At 38.4% G+C, this 18,603-nt stretch overlaps 1 protein-coding gene across 1 annotated transcript in view; it reads right to left on the bottom strand.

Moving 5' to 3' along the window:
* Nucleotides 1-17,985, bottom strand: part of LOC118818377 (heterogeneous nuclear ribonucleoprotein C-like) — an 87,309-nt gene extending 69,324 nt beyond the window's left edge. The window contains exons 1-2 of the mRNA XM_036585625.1: nucleotides 17,765-17,985; nucleotides 4,570-4,648 (exon numbers count right to left, since the gene is read on the bottom strand). Of these exons, the coding sequence (XP_036441518.1) occupies nucleotides 4,570-4,648; nucleotides 17,765-17,801 (116 nt within the window). The 5' untranslated portion in view covers nucleotides 17,802-17,985. The remainder of the gene's footprint in view (nucleotides 1-4,569; nucleotides 4,649-17,764) is intronic.
* Nucleotides 17,986-18,603: the final 618 nt, after the last annotated feature.

The raw sequence follows: 18,603 nt of genomic DNA, 5'->3' as shown, positions 1-18,603 counted from the left end.
TCTGATAGTGACAATTTTGGTGGTCCACCAGGTCTTGTATGGCTATTACGAGTCCCATTTTCTATAACTTTTAATATTTTTTTGAACTTCAGTTTTGGAAACTGTTTTTTTTCACTTATTCTCTTATTATTATCTTACATCCAGTCTCCTCAGAAATATACCCTGAATATTTGGGTTTTGACAGGAAATTGAATAAATGGAAGGTGGTCTCTGCCTTTTGCACAGTACTATATGTATTATTTCAAGTAGGTTCTTATATATACACATCATACATATAAAACATTATTTTTATTATGATTATTATGATTATGATTATGATTATTATTATTATATATTTTTATTATTATTATTTTATTACTGGGGCATACTAACATCACCAAAATGGTGACAGTGAAGATATATAACATGTATGAGACATAAGTATGACCCCATGTCCTGACATACATAAAAACAAACCTCTATGCATAAGTACGTGTGTGTGCGTGTGTATGTGTCCTCTGGCTGTGCTGTGTTGAAGCACCTGGGTCTGTGTTTCTCTTTTGTGGCAGTGTGCTGGAGCGGAATAAAAGCAGCAGCATCTGCTCCCTCACACCATTACAGCTTTAATCACACAGCTGGCGCAACACACACTCTCACTGAGCACATCTCCAGCACACAACACACACACACACACACAGTGAACTGATCACCTCCACATGAGCCGCAAGACATGCAGACTGCCTTACTGCTCTTTAACACTCTTCTCACAGTCAGCTACCGTTTCCCTCTCTCCCTCCTTCTGCATCCGTCTATGTCTGCCTTTGTCCTTTCTGCATTTCTTTGGTGTGAAAAACATGCCACAGAAGTGATATGACTGATGAAGTAGAGCATGAGTTCATGGGCTTGGCCTCTAAATCTCTCTTGTGTGTGTAAAAAATGATGGTGATCCCAGGAGAAGTGCTGCTATATGTGTGTGTGTGTGTCTGGAGCAGGGTAATCCCCTCAGGAGCTGCAGTCTCTGGGGCGTCCCAGTCAGGCATGTCTGCCCCACCATTCTCACTATAGGTGACTCCACAGCTGAGCCACAGGCTCTTTCAGCTACAGATATTACACTACAGCACAACACACACTTCCCCTGTGCATACACACTTGAGATCAAATATTTGGAATCATTTGGGATCTTTAAAACTTGGAATTAATGGCTTCAAATAAATAAAACCATTTTTTTACATATACAGCACTGTGCAAAAATCAGAGACCATTTAAATTTAACATTAAGTTGTTTTTTTTCAGTGTAAGAAAAAAACATTTAACAGGAAATTACAAAAAATATCAAATATCAAATATCAAATTACAGAAAAATAATCAACAACTAAATATAACATTCAATTTTCAGTTTTTAGCGTGTCAACCCATTGACTTTATCAGTTTCCATTCTTTTCGAGAGACTTTGAGTTTTTCTAAAAAATCTGCAGGGATATTTTTCCACACCTCCAAAGTTCAGTCTTAGACGTTGGTTGCATTTTCCGTTTTTCACATTCCAAGTAATCACAAACACATTCAGGGATGCTGAGGTCTGAACTCTGGAGTGGCCAGTCAACTGTTCTGAGAACTCCAGCTGCTTCTTTATTTGATTTCTATCTTTTTGTATATTTTCTTTTCTCAATATCATAATAATCTCTTTCCCAGTGGAAGGATTTTCAGATTTCTTTTCAGAGGTCTTGCACTGTTACTAGGAGTCCTATTATCTCTATATATTTTAGTAATTTGTTGAACTCCAATTTCAGATTTTCATTTTCCTTTGACTTTATGCATGCTTCTTTAAGCAAGAAGATTATCTTATCAGACTATCTAATCTCCTCAGAAATATCTCATGAAAATAAATAACTTGCTGTTTTGACTGGAAAATATATAAATGAAGGGCAGTCTCTGATTTCTGCGCAGTATTGTGCTACACTCTTAAAAAAGGGTAGCTAAAATGTTCTTTGAAGCAACGTCACAGAACGTCCAAGCCAAGAACCGATGCAGAACCTTTATTATTGAGAGTGTTTGAAAGCTGTAATAGGAATAAAGAAATTTTAGACATGTCCAGAATGATGAACAGAGCTGTAGACGGTTCTAAAATGATCAAGAAAGCTGTCTCGCATCAATAATGTCAAATTATAATGAAATCTCTTACCTGAATACCCTGTATACTCAAAAGTACAGCCATGGTTTTGAGGTAAATCTGTGTACCTTAAATATGTTTATCTCAGGAAAAAGTGTGTGTGGAGTCAATACAACTTAAAAATCAAGGTAATATGGTACAATTATGCTCCCTAACTAGAGGTATTGAAGATGTACTGTTGAGATTACCACCCCAGTGACAAGAAGGGTACCAAAAAATTCTTGTAATTAGATAATCAAAGCTTAATATTTACTTAAAATATTTAAGAAAACGTTTGTTGTCTTGTTTATAATATTGAAATCATTTAAATCCTTATTTTGTCATTAGTATATACAAAATGATACTTATTATTGTGACAAGTGATCAGTTGTTTAAGCCCATGCGTAAGTAATAAGACAGGGACCGAGGCTACCACTCATATACATCACAGCAACACAGTGCAGATGATGCTCAAGATGTACTTTCCTACCATTGTTGCATCAATACATGACTGATTGATTACAGCGAAAGAGGCAGAGTCGGGTAAGCGAGTAGGATCAATTTGAGCAAAAAATAGATATAACGTGCAGTAAATTAGAGACGCCATTGCTGAGCGAGACCAGAGCAGCAAACTACAGTGCATAATAGGTACAGAGCAGGAGGGCAAGTGCATGTGTGTCACTTATCGCATAAACAGATTGTGTTGTGCCATTTGAGCCCCCTGACTGGGTTTTCAGTGGGGGTCCTAGAGGAGATAAATCCAATCTTCTTTTGCGCTCTGATTTATTCCTCTGTTCCTCCGAATCCCGCTCTATACAAGACACGGTATGCCAACTGAGACTATCAGCATAGCAACAGAAGCACAGAACAGGCCAGGCTCAGAGAAAACAGGCCCTCGCAGCACATACTCACAGTAAGACACTCAGGAACACACACGAAGATGGCCAAAAATGAAAAATGGACTACTGTAAGTGTATTCTGAGATTATGTGCCAGTGATAACTTTATTTTACACTGCTGAAAATAATGATTTGAATTTACATGATTCAATGTGTCAGATACACATGAATAAAATCTGTTCTTTAGAGGTGTACGATCAGAGTTGTCCAGAAACGAATAAGAAAACATTCAGATTTTTGCTGTGTAGCAATTTTGTGACTTATGTTGTCACTGTCTGAAAAATCTTGCATCTTATATGAAAAACTATCCTGTGTGAATGTTTCATGATGAATGGACCAATATTTCTATTGGTCCATTCATCATGAAACATTCACACAGGACAACTGTCATTAAAATGTAAAAAAAAAATGTTCTACATATATATATTCCCCTGAGGTCCACATATAAGGTTTGTCTGATTTTATGCATCAAAAACTGTCATAATAATTATTTATATGACAACTTCTCAACCTCTCTTTATCCCTTAGAATTAAAAAGGCCTTTTTCTGTTACTGTGCTTTTATGACTGATACATGTAAATAATCTCTGCTCTGATTAGCTGCCCTGTATTGTGCTCTGTTCTAGAAAGCAGTATGGGCTGAAACACTTCTTATAACTTCAACATGAATGGATAGGAATGAACACTCAATTCAAAATGGGCTGCGTTTGCAGCTTAGTCTGAATATATGGACTGCACGAGCTGGGGAGAAAACTGTGCAATTTGAAACTTTGACGCCATTGAGATACTACATCAAAACATTCAGTTTTCCCAGATATGGACCTTTTAAAATGGTGAAACAAGATTTTGTTCTGATAGCAAAGATAAAATGTGAGCCAGGTAAGTGCATTTGTGCTTTATTTGAATGCTGCTGCTACACCTATGCCAAAATGTATGTATAACTCATTGTGCTGAACAGCCAGTTGTCTCTCAATTTCAGTGTAGTGCTTTACTTGATTCATGCTATTTCAAAAGGCAACTGATTTTTTGTCATTTTGGCCTGTCAAACTATAAATAATATAATTTATATTGTGACTTTGGCTAACAGAAAGTGTGGAAAATTGTGTTTATTTAGTCCACACAGTATGAGCTTTGGGTTAAAAAAAGGCTAATCCAAAAAATCAGGCAATATGGCTGTAAAGAACAAAGCATATTGTATTCATGTGCAACTGACACATTTGAATAAATGGCACTATTTTTCAGTGTTCTTTATTTTTTTTAACAGAGACAATATACACTAATCAGCAACATCATTTCATGATGTAAATGTGCCAGCTTTAGCCAAATAGCTCATTCTCATTTGCTGTCGCTGGGTATGTTGATGTAAAAAATAAGAACTATATCTGTGCATCAGCTATGATGATAATGATGAAGTTTAAATTGTTGATATGTTTTCTAGAGTCAAAAGTGTATGAGTTCATAGGTCGACTCCAAATTCTTGTAGTTGTGAAGGATTTCTGTACTTAAAAAAAATTCTAAAATAAACGCTCCAGGCATTTTAAACTCACCCGTACACAGCGCTGCTCGGCCTCTTGGCTCCCCCCATCTTTGAGCGGCTCGATTTCAGCTCCCCGGTCATGCTCATATCTGCGGGAGAACAACAAAGAGGCAGTCAGGTAGGCCCAAAAGCCCCAGCTTGGGGGTCACCTCTGTACTCTGACAGGTTCAGAGAGGCCGAGGCACAGAGAGGATTCTTCAGAAGTCTGGCCAAAACTATGGCCAACAGCAGGCAGGCAGCCGGCAGGTAGTTTTAAACACTGTAGAGGCGGCTCACTCACCCGCATTTTCTCTCTCTCTAACACAGCAAAACAAGGCCTCCCTGCGGAGTGTGCCCACCACACAGCCAGCTTGTCAAAATTCATCGAAGGAAACATGAAACAAGAGACATCTAATTTCAGGGCTGTGTTCCATGACACTGGGAGATTGATTCTTCTGGGCTACATTATACAGAATTACCGAGAGGCTGGTTAGCATGGCATGCCATCAGCGCTGCAATCTCCACGCACTGGCAGAAAGGGCCACACTGTGTGCTCTCAAAACAGCACCACTGCGCGCGCACACACACACACACACACACACACACACACACACACACACACACACACTTACACTAATACACAGATGGGGAAAGAGGAGCACAGCATGACATGGATGCCAGCCGCCATTTTGTGCAACTGCGTGTAAAACAGACTATTAATTGTGGTTCTTCTGAAAATTAGTCATTTAGTGGGAGAGTGTTAGTGGGCCTAAGTAATTGATTGGTTCATTTTGGGTATCTTCATTTGGATTTGCTTTTATTTGACAAATAAAAACCTACTATACAAATCCACTATGGAGTTCATAAAAGAGAAAAGAAATAGCTCTACAGTTGGGTCTATCATCATCAGTGCCCTTTGTCCAACGGCTCTATGCCAGGCACTCCACTGGGCTGGTGGAGTTGGTACAGAGGGGGCAGAGTGGAACCTGCTGGCACTGAAAGCCCAGCTCAAACCTGCCCCCTGCCCCAATCCTGCACTCAGACAATCAAGTGCTCTGGCGGAAAATTACCTTCCATCTGCCAAAGGGACATGAACTGCCTCTTTAAGAGTTCATTTCATATCATCATAAAACTGAATTTTCCTCACTTTTTTGCAATGAAAGAATTTGGTATAGTAAACATTAAAATAAGTAACGTATTAAGCACTGTTATAGTTTTAAAACGGAACTTTCACTCCTCAATGCCAACAGTTCACAGATGAAAATTAAGCGACAAAAAAGCCTGTTTTTTTAATTGCTTTAGTGATGTCACAAAATGTATTTACATATATCCATTTATTCAACCAACAGAAGAATGAATTAAGAATGAATGACTTTAGACTGTTACACCATGAAAAATCACATTAAAATATAACATGCAAAAAACGAAAATCCTCAGGTAAAATCGTCAAGTACTGACTAACGTAGCACATCCAGCATCTATCACCATAGCAACTTAAGTTTATTAGGCGATACTCTTCTCTTTGTAGGATTCTCTGGGTGTGAAATAAGATGACAAATCTTCAAATTGAGAGTTGTTGTGTGAGCAACAGCAAAGCAGTATAGATGCTGAACCTACAAAACAAAACAAATAAATAAATAAATAAACGGAATTACTAAGTGTATTTGGTTCAGAGGAAATGTAACTAGTTACCAGGCAATTCTGTCACACACATTAAAGCATGAACAAAAACTAAAACTATAACTGCTCAATGCTCAAACTACTAAAGTACTAGTGTAGGCAAGACCACAATGATCTAACAGAAAAGGTCCTAATGCAGCCCAGCCACAGACACACGCAATGTTTAGGAAAAAACAACTTGGCCCAGACCATGCAAAGTTCCTCAGCCTCCCACTAGCACATCAAAGCGAGAGACGAAAACACTGGAGAAAAGCAACTTTTAAAGAAAATATACCTGAAGACCTCGGCTTCACAGCACATATAAAGCAAGTAAACAAACTGCTGCTTGGGAAAACAGCGATGGTCAAGTGAGGACATGTACCCTTCCACCTCTCGAGGCTCAGTTATGTTTCAGCCACTTTAAGGACAGCTGCACTCCACAATTTCCCTCTCCCTCTCTCTTTCCCTCTCTCTCTCTCTCTCTCTCTCTCTCTCTCACCTTACTGACAAACAACCTAGAAGACAATGGAAGCTGACACCACTTGACCACCACACAGGCCCAGCGGCAGAACTTAATCATGAGTAGGACATCCAAAAATCTCTGTGGGGCAGGCTGGGGACAATGAAACTGGGTGAAAATTAAACTTTACTGAAACTTATCTGGACACAAATATTCTTTTGATGCTTAAATAACAGTATATAAGAGAATAATACTATCATTTTGATATATTCACAGAACAACAGGTGCAAGCAATGAGCTACACTGCTAATAGATAAGCTGGAATTGCCAAACGGTATTTTGAAAGCTAGTTGGTTAACGATGTTTGGCACAAGTCTGGCACAGCTAGTGAACTATCATATGGATTTTTCGTGATAATATGGATCCGTGACCCCTTCAAGTTGAAAGCTTTCAGCCCAGTGTGCCATACTGAAAGAGACACAAAGAAAGCGTAAAACATTTTTATCATAATGTTCTAGACATATTTCAAATGATTTCAAATCAAACAGTAAACATTTTAAATACTTAGTTTTTATTGAGACTTTCACTGAGACTTCAGTTTTTCCCCATCTATTTAGTGGGGCATGATGATTGGTTGGTAATGCATTGCTCCACTAAAATGATCCCCTGACACAGGGCCTGCCATCACATCTGTTATTACAGTGCTGAGTATGAAAGCCTCAGAGGGACCCATGAGCTGTAGATTGTTTACACTTGGCCTTTAGGTCAATCACTGCCCAACAAATACACAGATTTGCTACTAGGCAAAGACGGGTGATTTTTTTATCTTTATTCCTGTACAGAGAGCTACTGCTAAACTTTAAAGTTTCTTTTTTCTCCCCGTCCCCAATCCCCCAACCTACCATCACAGATCCAAACATGCGCACTCAAAGCCTCAGGGGCCCTTTCAGCTTTTCACCTTTGAAAATCTCTGAAAAGTACAAAAAATAAAAAATTCACACTCAATCAAACTGGCCAAAGCCGTGTTCTGACTCATATTCATTCACTTCCAAATCTACTTTTCTCCTGCCGGTTAAAAGGAGGAGCAGAGGCAGCAGCACGTCGCCCATATTAAAGCCCTGCAGGTCAGCGCCACTAACAAAGGCACTGAGCGGCTGAATGGGGTCAAGGCACGGGGACTGTGTAGAGCTAGCAGTGCTAATCCACAGCATGATAAAGCCATTACACTGCAAAAGGCTTCAGGACCCCTGGAATCACGCAAAAACAGTGTGCACCGCCTCAAGCAAGCAATTTGCTCATGTTTAGTGAACACAATGCAACACAATGCAATTAGCTTTCCCGCTGTGATCTCCATGAAAATACGGCACACCAGAGTGCCTTTGAGCTAGAGTATGATGGAAATAAACAGCCGAAAAGCTTTTAATATACACTAGAGGATAGAATTACGGGGATAAATTAATATACTTTCCATTTTTTGAGGGGTGAGGGGTGGAGGGAATCATGCTTTTTTTCCCTTGTCTCTTTCAAAGGCTTAATTACATTAGTGTCATTATTTTCAGTGTTTTCTGCAAGCAGCCTCTCTTGAAATCTCCTTGTAATGGCTCTGACAGCAATAGTAAACATTTTGAAAAGCCTGAATGTGCTGAGAAACCAGGAAAGGGTGACAGTTATGACTAAATACACAGAGCATTTGGCATCAGTAAAAAGCAGCATTATGAAGTGGACAGCTGTGAAGATGAAAACGAATTTATTCCATCAATTAAACAACCAGGGATTTACGCATCCCAGTTACAGAGCCAGGAATAGTTCACATATTGTGTGCTGTCTGGCCCAGGAATACAGAGCAGGCTATAAAATATTCCTGTTTTGATTCAAAAGCAATACATCAGCAGGCCTAACACTAAGGCCAAGGTTTACAAGATTTACATAAGGTTTTCCTCAGCACATGATTTGCTGACTCCTAAGACTATGAAAAATTGAATGTTGAATTTTTTTTCTTTTCTTTTTTCTTTTTCTTTTCATCAGCAAGCAACTGCAGACAAGAACTGAGCCATACAGTGTAGTTTGAGCTGGATAAGTTATTTAATTCACCACAAATTTTGTATACCCTTATTTAGATCCCAACATAATTCTAAAACATTCTTGCGAATTCCTGACATTTTTTAGATTCAGAAGCTTATCAATCACAATTTAAATAAAACATATCCTAAAACAAGAGAAAAATGACAGGGAAGTTCATTTTAAAGGTGTGTCCCCCCTCTTAAATATAAAAGCAAAACCAAATTAACAGAAATCAACACAGAAGGTGAAAAGGGCACTAAAACTGTAAAAGGTACTGAATGTAAAATATTTAAAATACACAACAAAAATTAGAATTCCTAGGAATAAAGAACAGGGACATGAAACAAACTGAATACAACAACTAAAATTCTTCATCTTTATTTCCTAGTGACAGAAAAATCACTATGTCATACCCATATAGCTACACTTAAGAACTCTTTCCAGATATAATTTCACTAAGCCTATCTGTTTCTTTAAACTGAACTGAACTCAACTGACGAATGAAGTAAGATATTAAGTAGTAGGTAAGAGACAACCATCAATTACACAAAGAGAAATAACCAACTACACACCTGCTGAAATACACCCAGTGTGCCTCCCTGCTGAAAAAATAGCACAGACCAGCATGTATTCCATGCTGGTACTGGTTTAACTAGTTACAAAGAATGGTCATACTGGTTGACCAGCATACCAGCATCCAAATCACAACGTGTGGTGCTTTTTTCAAGCAAGGTCATTTGGTCAGTGTAGCTGAGGTACTGAGACTAACTAGAAAGTGGGCAAACACAGAGATATCAGGCTAGCTCACTAGTTCAGCTTACTCATACACGCAATTAAATGTCTCTATGAATTGATGCATATTGATATCAAATACTGAAATAACAAGCAAAATCATAGAGACTGAATGAGGTTTATGTTTGCCTACTGTTACTACACAAAGTTGACTATGTGTTCAGTAAGAAAACTATAAAATAAGTATGAAAACACATTGCTAAACAAAGATTTGAAAAGATTTGCATCTTCAACTGTATTATCACTGTCGTCTAGCTCAGTTGAAATACTCTCAGACTCCGTCTTCATATCTGATGAACAGAATACTTTTGAACACTGTAATGCTAGCTAGCTAAGTCTCGTCCTTGTTAAGGGATTCCTTGTAAAAAAGGATGTATAAACACGTAAATGTTTTTGTTGTGGATCGAAGAGTCTAATATCTTAAATTAAAAAACTACATATCGAATGATCTAAAATGGAATTTGTAAAAAAGATCATTGTAATTATCATATTTTCTGCTGGAAACCACGGCTGATACAGTGAAATGCAGAGCAGCCGGTAGAGCGCCCTGTGGAGTCTAGAGGATTAAATGCATTAATCTATAGTTATAATAAAAATTATCTGAAGTAGTGTTTGGGATTTCATGCTAATTTAAGTAAAAATAAGTTTACATGCCCTCTACAAATTTAAATATGGCATTTTTATACAAGCTTTATTATTTGGACTTTACTGAACATGCTACATAATTTTAAGACATTTTGATCTTAAGATCTTAAGTTGAGCCATTAAAATGTAAATTTATGTTCAAAAAAGGAAAATATACATATATATTTATGTTAATTCCCCACAACAATTTAGCAAGAACAAGGTGTAAGCATATCATTGGTGTCCAAAGAAAAGCAAATATCTCCAAAATACCAACTCACAGGAGAAGGCAAAAACATTGTTTCTACTTTTAATGTTAGTTAATGTAAAGAGGTTTTATTTCAAGCAGTTTTGGAGCATTTCAATTGATTCATTAAGCATAAAAATTCACACCATGTAAAGGTTGCTGATTTTCTCAAATTACGTAAAAAAGAAAACAACAAAAACAGAGGTTTTTTTGGACAGATGAGACGATATGTATATTCTTCACTCCTGTTGAAAAAGTGCCTCGTGTGACTCTTCATGAAGCTGCTTAAGGCAATGATGAAGAATGTGTAAAGCTGCATCAGGGCAAAAGGGGCTAATTGCTAAAACAATACAAAAGACTGACAACTTTTTTTCAGTCTGTGTTATTTCATGGTTTTAATGTCTTCACTGTTATTCTCAAATGAAGGAAAAGTGAAAAAGAGTGTAAGTATGTGTGTGGTTGTTGTAGCACAGTGGCTAACACCACTGTCCTCCTTACAACTGGGGTTTAATTCCCAGCCCGGGCAAGTACACACAGAGATGTGAACTCCAGTCATATGACTTGGACTCAACTTGACAAAATCAACAGGGACTTTCGACTTGATTTGAACACCAATGACTCCAACTTGGACTTGAGCCTTATTACTCAGAAATACTTGAAACCCAAAGTGGAAGAAAGGTGGAGAGGCGTCTAGCTGCAGACAGGATGGAACTCCTGATACAGGCATGCCAGAACTGCATCAAATGTAAATTTCATATATAGTGAAGTCAACAAATGTCTTCTGTTTAACTTATTTTATGTCAGAAGACGAAGAGAAGTGAAGCGTTATAAGTTCAACCCTATAAGCTAGTAACAAACGACGCATCAATAGCATCAACAAGCCCTCACTCAGCACTTAAACTTACCATTTTCCTCATGGTAGTTATACAGAAGAAATAGATCACTCTCTGTTTATGTGATTTTAATGGCTTTTCCCAGTTTCATTTTCCAATTTTCCATTCCACAACAGTGCAGCAGTTACATTCTGATGCCTAACAATATTATCATTACCACCATTTTTGGTGGTCAGTGTTAAAATGGCATTTAACTTGCTAGAGAATGCATACTGACTAATTTTGGACTCAAAGTTGTGAACTCTGAACTTGCGACTTGCTTGTATTGACTTGGGACTTGATTCAAGACTTCACTGTCTTGACCTGGGATTGGAGTATAAAGACTTGCAACTTTATGACTTGATCCCACTTCTGCCAATATGAGTCCTTAGAAAAGGCTCCTAATGGTATTCAGTTACCTCTGCTGCATTAAATTGTAAGTCACTCTGGAGAGTCTGCCAAATATGTGTCCAAACTTTTGTCTGGTATTGTAGCTGTCCGACAGTCTAATACCCCAAAGCTGAGCATTTTTCCAGTGCACATCTCTTGTTTTATGAAAAACAAAATGGATGAAATCCGAATGGCCTAAGATGATTTCTGGAAATATGAAAATGTGTGACATTGTGAGGATATTAAGCTGGTCCCTACAAGATCATTTTTTAATGTTTTTTGTCAATAATGCAGATTTTATTTGATTTTAAAATTAAAATATCCCACAAAGACAGGAATATAAACCAGCCCGTGTGTGTCTGTGAGTGTGTGCGCGTATGTGTGTCTACATATGAGTGAATGGTGTGTGAAGTAAAGAGGGCAGCTCTCACACCTGAGGCCAAAGAACATTTCATATTTCATTGCACTTCAGAGAGGTCAGCACAGACAGCACTACGCCAAGAGCCACTTACTCAGCTCATTTTTGGCACCGGACATGCACCCATGCCTATGGCCTTCATTATGCTAACAAACCTTATAATTAAAGCAAGCAACCTCCACGTTCACACACTGCAGCTTTCACTCTCCTGTCCTTGATATTTCGGAACTGTCTCTGAGACATGACTAGCCACTGATGCTTACAAACTCAGTCCAAGCACTTCCACTGTATTAGCACTACTAACTTCACTTCAGTATTATGCTAGTCATCACATCAGGCAACAACAAGCAACATAACAGAGCCTTCATTAGCCAGGCGTCACAGCTACATAGCTAAGATCAGGCCTATGTGTACCTAGCAGATGAGAAGCTTCACAGGCACAAAAACATGTACATCATCTCCTGTGTAACTAGTTCCTTGAGTCATTTTTGCATTCAGTATATTTTAAAAAATAATTCTGAATCATACCAAAATAATCAAACCGAATTCTGGTGAAATCAGATATTTCATGATGCACTGAACTGTCTCCTAAGGATTCATAACTATACTGAATCATTCTGAAGTTAGAGATCTACACACCTACCAGGAGGTTAATGGCACATAACAATATGAATAGGAAACTGGTCATCAAGAAAAGTGGAATCCACCAGAGGTCGCATAAATGTGGAAGTAATAATTCAGGGATTATAACCTAAAACGCTGCCAGGCAAAGCTCTGTTTATACCCATGTCTGCAATAACATCTCAATGTCAGACTTTAATTCTACACTTAAGAAACCTCGGATATATTGCAAAATGGTACATTTTCAATAATCCAGGGTTACCTTGGATTAATTTTCTGCTGATGCAACCTATCCTGGCATATAAATCCAGGCAGTAAAAGTAATAGTTAGAATTAAAAGGTATGCGATTTCCAAGCTGAGTTGTGTTGGGCACTGCGTGCGTCAGAAGTTAATGGGCAGTTAAGTTCAGCTTTCCCCAGGAAAAGATTAATTGTGTAGATTCTGCCTAGCTTGAAAGTGTGTGTGTGGTTTGTCAGCACACTTGGCACACTTGGCAACACGCTTGGCATCTTGCAGCTATTTTATTTTATTTCACTAGCAGCAAAGGTTGTCACAGTATATTACACTATAATTTCAACATGGTCTTTTATCTCTGCACTTTTTTATATTATTGGCTTTGAGCCATGTTTTAAATCTAGGGGTGTAACAAAACAGGTATTTTCAGGTTTCACATGATTTTTGATTCTGAGGTCAAAATCTAATATGATTTTCGAAAACAAAATAACCCTAACCTCTAAAATAGCCAGGGCCTGCCGGCAGGCCCAAGGTTTTATTATACACCTCTATAACCTGAGAATAGCTCATCCAGTTTGCACTGAAGTTCCTGCAGTTACTGAATAATAAGCCTTAGTATGTCATAGGCCAGGAATTTTAAGGATTTAAAAATGGTCACCCTTAGATTTTGTTAGTTACCCTGAGACTTTATAAGGTATTTATAGATAAGTTACATAAGGCCTCTCCCCATCCACTTCATTCTGATAGGATGACCCCAGATTATTGACAGAGATCAACTCTTTTTAAAGTCAATACAGTTCTGAACTTTTATAACATTTATTTTTAGTTTAATAGTATGGTATTGAAATTGTTCCACACTTGCCTAAACCAAAACTGTCTTATTCTCATTTCCTCTGGTTTTGTTGTATATTTTGCTTTACTAGCTTGTCGCATGGCGAACATGCCAAAGGGCCAGCGCGCTGTTTTGGCGCAGCGTGTAGGAGAAGGAAATTGAGAAAATCTCACAGATATATATCTTTCTCTAAAAGGCTTATTTTTTGTTACAATGTCCAATTCGGGCAGAAGTTCACTATCGCTGATTAGAATTTAGCTGGAAAAAGAAAACTTTGTTTCCTGTCTTAATTCTGGACAGAAGCATGTCTCGATAGTTGTGGCCAGCTTTGTGTGCAAAAGATATTAGACGTTTCATTTGTGTGTGGGTGGAGCATCTTAAGCTAAGGCTAGGGGCACTAAAGCAACAGCCGAGACTGGCCAAGCTGTTTTGTACTGTCAGCGTGCTTTCATCCTGTCTGCAGTTATGGCAGACAAGCAGTTTGATCATTCTCTCAAAGGTGGTTCACACATGTAAACATATTTATAACACACCATTGCATCTTCATTCCAATAGAGCAAGTGAAATAGCACACACACCTCTAACATGTTTAGTTGTTGTGGCTACTGTAATAAGTGTAGATGCTGTATACAGAGCTCAGTTTGCTCTTCTACCCCCACCTTGAGTGTTTTAACCATGCAGGATGGTGTGCTTGTAATATACTGGCCAGGCGTTATCATCTGTGTTTGTGTTGAGCATTGGCATTTCTCCACCAAGCAGTGTGGTACAGCTTGGTATTTTACATAAAAACAAATGGCCAAATGACTTGAACACAACCTCCAGAGAACCACACCCACTTTTACAGCTCTGTGTGATGAAAAATGGACATGGGTACAAAAGCAGGACACGGACGGTTCTGGATTTGAATTAATAAACGTATTGTGCCGTACTGCCCTGCCTGGTCAAAAAAGGCACTACGTTTTTGGCCTTAGGTTTGGCAACAAAGTGAGGATTAAGTTCAGGTGAAGGGAATTAACAGATATTTAATTGAATGCAAGGTATGTTATAAAGGCAGTTCATAAATTCACTATTCCTTAATAGTTAAAAAAAAGACATTTCAAGGACCCAGCAAATACCTCAACACTAAGTTTACAGTTCTAGCAGTTCTATTTAACTGATTGTTTGAAGGGAGAAAAAAGATGCTTTGATTTACCTGCTCCCATTCAGTGTTTTACATCAGTACAGCCCGCTCTCAGAGATAGACTCCCCGCACCACTCATCCGGCTGCAGTGGAAGTGGTAACAGACAGAGCCCATGAATAAATGATCAATGACAGGCATGAATAATGAAGCAGATTGGAAAGTAATCAGTTGATGCCAGAGATTGGGCCGGTCACTGAGAGGAATTCCCTGGGGCTTCACATCCGGAGCCTTTTAACAGCAGATGTGACTGAGGGGCTAAGAGCATCTGGAAGATGGTCCCCGATCCAACTCTCTATCTGTCTCTCTATCTTCTTCTCTCCCTGGTTTACTCTCCTAGTCTCTCTTCTGATCTTGTGTTGAACTGTAAGTAATTGCAAATGCAAACATCTCACTCAAACTATTAGGTACCTCTATCCACCTCCTTATAGACTATAGTCTCTTTGCTTAATGGTGTAGAGTCTACATAGCCTGAAGGCATGTATGACCGGTTTGTCAGTACACTTGGCCTATTTGGTAAGTTGTGTGGCATCTTGCAGCTAATTTTATACATTTATTTTATTTCAGTGACAGGAAACATTGCTACGGTATGTTGCACTATAATTATAACACACGTTGATTTTGCCCCTGTCTACTGTCTGCATTTTTCTATTACTTATTTTTATTCTGAACCATGTCCTAAATCAAAAGTTGACATCAGATAAATGTGACCTTAAACAAATGTGGGCCTGCCTTCCACGCTTCAAAAATTGATCTTGACAAAAAAAAACCTCACATTTAGTTAAATGTCTAATAATTCTCTTTATCAGATTTACAGTTAAAACTTTTGCTGTAAAATTACAGCAAATTAACAGCAATCTTGAAATAACAGTAACAATTGAAAATAACAGTATTAACAGTAAATAACAGTAAAATAGCAACTGTATAATTTGACTCCACAGTCACCTGGACCACAAGATTACTGTGATGTAGCTGTATTCTGCTGTACACAGTAGTAAGCGTTAATCAAAATACAGTAATCTCCTCCTGCATTTTACTTTTAATTTTACCAGATCTATAAACATGCATTTTGTTTTCATTTAATGAACACATTTATTTACTGCATTTTGCATTGCATATGTGCAGAATATCAAGCTTGCATGTTTAACATTTTTCATACAGTTCAATGTTGCTTATAAGCTCTTAAGTGAAATACTACATATTATCAACATGATTTCCATACCATGGGATAAATCCATGGGATTCATCTGATATATTCAGCTAATTGATCTCTGATCTCTGAACTCATCTGATCTTATCTTACACAACTGTAATACTTCCATATTACAGAATGCAACAGAGTGAGTGTTCACACTTGTTTGGCAGGAACACGACCCCTTTCTGCAGTGGTTCATGTACACATTACGCACAACAGCCACTAGCTTTCTCTTCTGCTCTTCTGGGACTGATGCACTCCCAGGCTGAGCAAGAAAAGAAAGTACACAACTTGTCACAATTATTACCACTTCTGTGAGTTAATCTTCTGAAAGTTGCTGGAGTTTGTGTTCATGTAATATAAGACTCCTTATAATATAAGCACCTTAAAATGTAAGAGACTGTAATCAGGACATTACTTGAACTCAATACAATTCAAAACAATACAAAACTGAAAATGTGCATTGTGGAGAATGAACATTCTTTAATCTGATCTAGTCCACCTAATGCAACTGCATTGTTTAAACACCTATGTTTGCAAGCGACCAAACAACAACTCACTTCAGCACTCTTCTTGCATCCCAGCTCTGGTGTATTTAAAACAATGGGCAACAAAATTATAATGAGCTATTTTCTTCAATTGAATTTTGCTAAAAACTCAGTGCCATGAACGAAATCAATTCATGGATTGATTGTTTGGTTACCCTAGAAACCATTTTTAACTTAGTTGGACTATTTCTGTTGGTCCACATAATATGAAATGTTCACACCATATGAAGGGCAGCTAGCATTTTCTAATTATTTTAAAGGAAATTAAAAATGAGATACAGGATTATTAGAGATACAGCAGCAATTTTAGTTTTATAGCACTTACTGAATAATAAGCCATTAATAACTGAATAATAAGCTTGCAGTTTAAGAGCTTATGTTTTCTCCCACAAAGTAATAGATGGAATGGGTCAGGTTTGATGTTACACTTTTGGTCAGATACCCCTGAGAACTGTGTGCACCTGCACCGTCAGCTTGAGATGCAGAATGAAAGCAAGTGAGAAGGATGGACAGGTGAGCTTGAGCCCACCAGCCCTTGCAGAGAAAGAGTCCTTCTGCACTCAGAGACACACTCAGTATTTGACAGTGTCCCTAATTCCCCTTTTCTCACTCTCTCTTTCTCTACCTCTGTTTCTCCATGTCAATCTCTTTCACAATTGCTTTCAGATATCACGGGCATCCTTTGGAGTGACAAATGGAAATTAGCTAATATATTTCAAAAACTTACACATATACACAAATACATGCAGTATGCCTGGGGCATCACATTCACACAGAGTCAAACACAGCCGCATTCTGAGCCATGTCCATAACTGGACACTAAAGTTCACTCTGTTCTTATGACGCACTGGAAGCCTCTACTTCAGTATGTCACCTTTAACAGTATGTCCACATCTTTCCCACTCTCAAAAAGCACTGTCAATGCTCCAGGAAAACACAACACAAACCAAAGCACCATCCTATACATCATGCCGTTACACAGCAAATTGAGAGCAGGAGTGGAGGACACAGCAGAGGAGAAGTGAGCTAGAGAAATGAAAGAAAGGCAAGACAGAGAAGCGGAAGAGAAAGATTAAGTCCAGTGGCATACTCACATTGTGGGCTGTGATGTTCACTCTTAAAAAGGGTCATATCAGGAATGGCCAAACAAAGAGGGCTCACTTGCGGCAGCAAGCTGTAGATACAGACGACCACCTGCTTTCCCCCTTCTTTTCCTTCTTATCTTAATCTACTCTCACTCCTACTTTAGCTCATATAGTCGCTACTCTCTTGCTTTCTCTCTCTAGTGCTTCTACAGCTTCTCCTCTCAGCAGCCTGCTCTGTTACTACTGAATCAATGACAACACTGCCAGAGCTTTGCCGGTGGGTTGTACCAACTCAGTCACTGCAGCAGGGGGGCAACAGGAGCGACGGGTTATACCACCTACTGCTAAGGAAGGGGAGCAGACTGGGGGGAGGGGGGGAAAGAAGGGACAGAGAAAAATAAATAAATAGAGAAAGATAGAAAGAAAGAAAGAAAGAAAGAAAGAAAGAAAGAAAAAGAAGAACAAGTGAGAAAATGAGAGAGACAGAGAGAGAGCAGAGAAAGGAATAAAGGGAGAGTAAGTCAGAAAAAAGAAAGGTGTGACAGAGAAGGGGTGTGTGAGAGAGAAATACAAAGAGAGAGATAAAGGTAGAAGGAGTACAGAGAGATATCAGGAAAGAAAAGAGAAAGAGAGACAGACAGAAACAAAGAGAGAGAGTAATACAGAGAGAGATAAACATAGAAGGAGGACAGAGATAAAAGGAAAGAAAAGGGAAAGAGTCAGAGAGAGACAGTGAAGGACAGAGAGAGAGCAAGAGAGGGAGTGAGAAAAAAAGAGCAAGAGAGAGAAATACAGAGAAAGAGAGAGACAAAGGTAGAAAGAGAACAGAGAACAGAGAACAAAAAAGA

This window comes from Colossoma macropomum, unplaced genomic scaffold, assembly GCF_904425465.1.
Source record: "Colossoma macropomum unplaced genomic scaffold, Colossoma_macropomum, whole genome shotgun sequence".
In the NCBI taxonomy this organism is placed as follows: Eukaryota; Metazoa; Chordata; class Actinopteri; order Characiformes; family Serrasalmidae; genus Colossoma; species Colossoma macropomum.
The sequence above is the reverse complement of the archived record's forward strand: the minus strand, read 5'-3'. Positions and strand labels throughout refer to the sequence as shown.